At 38.1% G+C, this 4793-nt stretch overlaps 1 protein-coding gene across 1 annotated transcript; it reads right to left on the bottom strand.

The window, feature by feature from the left end:
- Nucleotides 1-127: 127 nt before the first annotated feature.
- tmem208 (transmembrane protein 208) lies at nt 128-4687 on the bottom strand (the record flags this gene model as incomplete). Its single annotated transcript, XM_014001526.1, is given in 5 exon segments — nt 128-212; nt 2390-2526; nt 2621-2680; nt 3744-3839; nt 4493-4687. Coding segments are annotated over 5 exon segments (384 nt in total), but the record flags the coding sequence as incomplete, so codon positions are not given.
- Nucleotides 4688-4793: the final 106 nt, after the last annotated feature.

Below are 4793 nucleotides of genomic sequence, written 5' to 3'. Positions count from 1 at the left end.
CACACACACACACACACACACACACACACACACACACACACACACACACACACACACACACAGAAAGATGCATCAGACATAAAACAAATGGTCGGACAAACCAGGAAACTTGTTTAAAAGTTCTTACCAGCAACCAGAGATACCAGAAATATGCAGAGATGGTGCTCAGCACTTGAACTATGGCCGTCAGCAGGATTACATCCTTCAGATGTCTAAAAACAGAAGCCAGAGAAAATCAAAAACCACTTAAGACAACATGTTATAGAGAGTAAAGGACAGTCAGAAAACAGTCAGCTGAGATTTGTGTCGGTCAGCTTTTCCCGTTTTATTTTCCACCATCTTTGCATACACTTCCTGTTCTTTTCCTATGTGTTGTTTGTTTAAGACAAGTGATGCAAATTTAAAATAAACCTAGAGCTTTGCAACTAAATGTGGAATATTTTACATTATATACTCATTTTACTACAATGTTACACACAAAATCTAAAGGTTGAGTAAAAATAAACATGAAAATACTCATGGAGTTTGAAAATAAACTTTTTTTTCCCTTTCCRCTCTCGGAGGAGTAAGACACTTTTTCCTTCTCTCCTGCCCTTCCTTATCTTCCCTGCTTGCTGCTTGGAGCCTTCTCTACATTTTTCATCTGAAACCAGAAATTATGGATATTTTTATTTTTATGGATTTGGTTGGCTGATCTCTTAATAAATTTTTTGGAACAAAGTTTTTTCTTCTTCTATGGGAGGACATGTCAAAGGTGGGACCTCTGTTCTTCTCTGTTCTGGATTTATGTCTGGACTCTGATCACTGGATTCTACAGATTGGCTTGGTGGTCTCCTGGTATTCTACAAAACAGCRTCGGTGGCTTTTCATCTCCTGGCTGACTGACCAATTTGATGAATGGCCGTATACTATCAGCACTCAGACATTTGCCTTGAGCGAGCTGGACTCGGTCTGCAAGTGGTTGTATTGAGGGTCGCGGGCTGACTGTGGTTCCTGGACTTTGCTGGCCAGATGGAATTGATCTTGGAGAAGCTGATAGATCGGCTCGGCGGAATTGTCCATACATTTGTCTGATTGGATTCGCCACCTTGAGATGCACCAACAGACATTGAAGCAGATGGAAAATTGTTMTYGTCTGCCTGACYCTTCTGTTCCAAAAACAACTGATTACAGAATCTGGCTCTCTCTACAGCGGCCTTGATCTGTTGACTAAATTCTTCCTGGTTGGATTACGTCGACGAGGCTCTGCCCCACACCTCCCCCCCTCCTCTCACACCTGTCTGATCTGGTTCCTRGAGCAGGCTGAAGACCACACAGAATGAACAGTTACCATCAATATTCTGAACTATGGCTGCGCTGGTTTTGGGGACTCGATTCTTCGGGCCCCCCTAATCTCACTTACTCCTCTGACTAATAAATCTGTCCTATGCTGAGGTTTTTTCATAAACATCATAGTGTGTCACACTATAATATGATGTTTTTGCTTTTTTCCTCATCTTTCCATGTGTGGTTCTTAGTTTTTCTGTTGTTAAGGTAGCGCAACTGTGTTTTGCTGCATGACTTATCTTAACTGACCTCTCCCCCCCTTCCCTGAATGTATAGTACCTTGTGAATTTATTTCTGTGAAAGGCACTATATAAATAAAACTTGACTTTACTTTATATAAATAATGGAAAGAAATATTTGCACAAATCTTTGAAAATATGGTCAACAATGGTTTTGTCTGCCTGTCATGTTAGCTAAATATCTTGTGAACAAGATGGATTTTAATGAAACTTTCAGAAACTAATCAATAAATGTACGTCTATAACTTAACTTTAGGAGTTAGAATTCAGTCAATCTTACAGATGTACAAAGCTAAAATTTGGTGTGGTAGTAGCTGAAGATGTTCCCTCAACACACACTGTGAGCACAAACTGATAGTAAGATCATACCTTAAAACACTGCCTTTAAGTACTGACTCAACCCTGTTAGCAAAATAACTCATGAGCCACATGATGTATTTTTAAGCATGTTTTTTATTTTCATTTATTTTTTTTAAGTCTGGCCAAAGCATTTCTCAACATGAGATGATCTTAATTAAACTGTGGTATAACTGAGCGATACACGTTTTAAGGTATTTAAAGAATTTAAAACCTGACATTTTTTTTAGCAAATAAGGAAATAATTTTAGTAAATCTCCCAGAAAGACTCGTCTGTCTCTTGTCTTCAGTCATGCATTAGTTTAATAGACATTAGGAGTGGTGATAATATGTTTATTATCACTGTAGCCTCACAGAAAGGTTGTTTCAGAAAGCTGCCAGTAGCTTCACATCATCAGGTGTTTTTATATTTGCTGGTTAAAAACAGGGTCTGTCCCCTCGACACGCTGATGTTGTATTTTACTTACTCGGCCATGCCCTGCTCCATGTTTAGATCTATCCCCCCGTCCAGGAGACTCCCGTCCTCAGCAAACGCCGGCTTGGCCATGGCCGACATGGAGCGGTAACTGCCAACGTACACGGCCACGGCGAACACTAGCAGCAGCTACGGTCAGCAGACAGAACAGGTGTGAAGCAAGAAGAGGCTAAAATGTGGTCGACATCTTTACACCAGGTGGGAGGAGGTTGAACCCACTCACCCATGTCCAAAATGTACAACTACTGTAGAAAACCAAGAAATTCACAGCAGCATATATGGCCTGCAGGAGAGAGAAAAAAAGTTTATTTAATGAAGCAAAACAAACAGCTGCAGTGATGAGTTTCTTAAAGTGAACAGAACCATGAACACTGAAAAATCTCTGTTTTAAGTCGGCTTTGAGGCAAAAACGATGAATTACAAACAGAATGTCATTTTAGTGTTTTTCTTTGTCTCAACAACAAAAATGAGACATTTAAATAAAGTAGCAGCAGATTAAACTGACTATACAACTGAATTAGCTCCTAGCAGGCCTTTACAGGTGTGTGTCCTTTTTGCTGTTTTTAAACAGAACATGTTTATAATCTTAGTCAGGAGCATTTTAACCAAATCAACGAGCAAGTCTGCTTCGATGTCATTTAAAATTGACATGTTTTTGTAACCAGTGCTATATGTATGCAGATTTCTACTATAAATCACTCTTAGTTATCACAGCTTAACAAACATTAGACTGCATTATGGTCGGYGTCAAAACAAAAGTGTTGGCCCAATGCTTTCGCGTTATTTTTCACTTATCTGTATTAAAAAAGGAATCACGTATTTCTACAAATATTAGTCCTAAAGTCGACTGTTAGGAGGCTACAACTTAGAGGAACTTTCAGCAAACAGAGGGAGGAGCTCATCAGAAAAAAGKGGTTCTGGTGTGGCCCAGAGTTCAACTTAAAGTGTGACCTTTAGAGGCCATCTGACCCAGATTGTTTGCAAAAAAAATAAAATATAAACACCAAATTATTCCCAAAATGTAGATGTAACAAACAAAAAATACTTTTACTCAAACAGCTGAGAGCTGGAGGAACTGAAAGCCGATGTTTGTGACATTCAGATGTTTTGTTTTGTTCTCTAAAATGCTGTAATTTATTTCCAGCTTTCTTTGTTCAGATTGTATAAACTCTAGTGTAAAGAAAAAAAACTTAATATTTCCCATGTAAAAAGCAAACACTGAAACCTTGTCAAGACTTAAATCGTGTCGATTTTTAAAGAGAAATTTTGATCTGCTGATCATTCATGGATCTATTTGTCTCAGAATCTAAATAAAATGGAAAATAAATAATATTTTTATGTCTTACGTTGGCTCCAAGGATGACTCTGATGTAGAACTTCAGCGTGGCTTCGTTCTCATCGTGGATCTGCTTTTTTCCCTTCGTGCCGACTTTACCTTTGGGCTTTCAAACAAAACAGAAAAATAGTGAGCTACAGACTGATAAATACCTGATCAGGTAMTTTGAGAGCTATTTTAAAATTAAATTAAATTAAATAAAGTTCATGTTTTTGGCCAATAGTTTAAAAAATCACCTGTTTATCTGTCAAACTGTCTCATCTCATGCAGCTACAGAAAGTGAAACAAATTAAGTTTCTGTGTCTGGCTGTTAAAAACCTAAAGTTTTGAAGACAACACTTTGTCATGTGTAGAGAGATATCAGTGTACTTTGCATGTCTAACGTAAAGTGATATACAAATAGTTTCACTGAAATAGATCATCTACAAGGACTGAACCACAAATACATTCGGAAATGCAAATGCTCAAGAAATAAAATAACTTTAAAAGACATTGAGAAAGTTAGGGAAAGTTTCTCTGGGGATAATGTTAAAAGACTGGACAATGACGTGGCTCCTTGGATGCAACAAACAGGTTGATTGAAAACTTTTGCACTTATTTTTAATTTAGGCACAAKCAAAAATGCTCGATAGTGCAGCTGCTTAAAGTAGCTGTTGTTTTATAGGAACTGTAAATGTGACAGATTCACACTGTGACAGTGAATTAGGATGAAATAAATGAGTGTTTCTCTGCAGTCACTGCTTCTCTTCTGTTTCTCACCGCCATTCGCTCCGTGTCTCGCTGCAGATTATCTTCTCCACTCCGTCTGCTTTGTCCTCGGATCCACTCTACCTTTTTATTTAATCGTAATAGTGTTCAAATTCCGTTTTCTCCTTGCCTTGTCATTTTTTTAAACACATCAGCATTCCGGCGATRGGGGAGAAGAGACATATCCGGCGCACAAATGTGTCGTCACAAGGGGCGACAACAGGGCGAACTTGGAGAAATGTCTCCCTCTGCTGGTCAAAAATTATATTTTAAATAAATAAATAAATAAATAAATAAATAAATAAATAAATAA

The sequence above is a fragment of the Austrofundulus limnaeus genome, unplaced genomic scaffold (assembly GCF_001266775.1).
Source record: "Austrofundulus limnaeus strain Quisiro unplaced genomic scaffold, Austrofundulus_limnaeus-1.0 Scaffold9, whole genome shotgun sequence".
Classification (NCBI taxonomy): domain Eukaryota; kingdom Metazoa; phylum Chordata; class Actinopteri; order Cyprinodontiformes; family Rivulidae; genus Austrofundulus; species Austrofundulus limnaeus.
The sequence above is the reverse complement of the archived record's forward strand: the minus strand, read 5'-3'. Positions and strand labels throughout refer to the sequence as shown.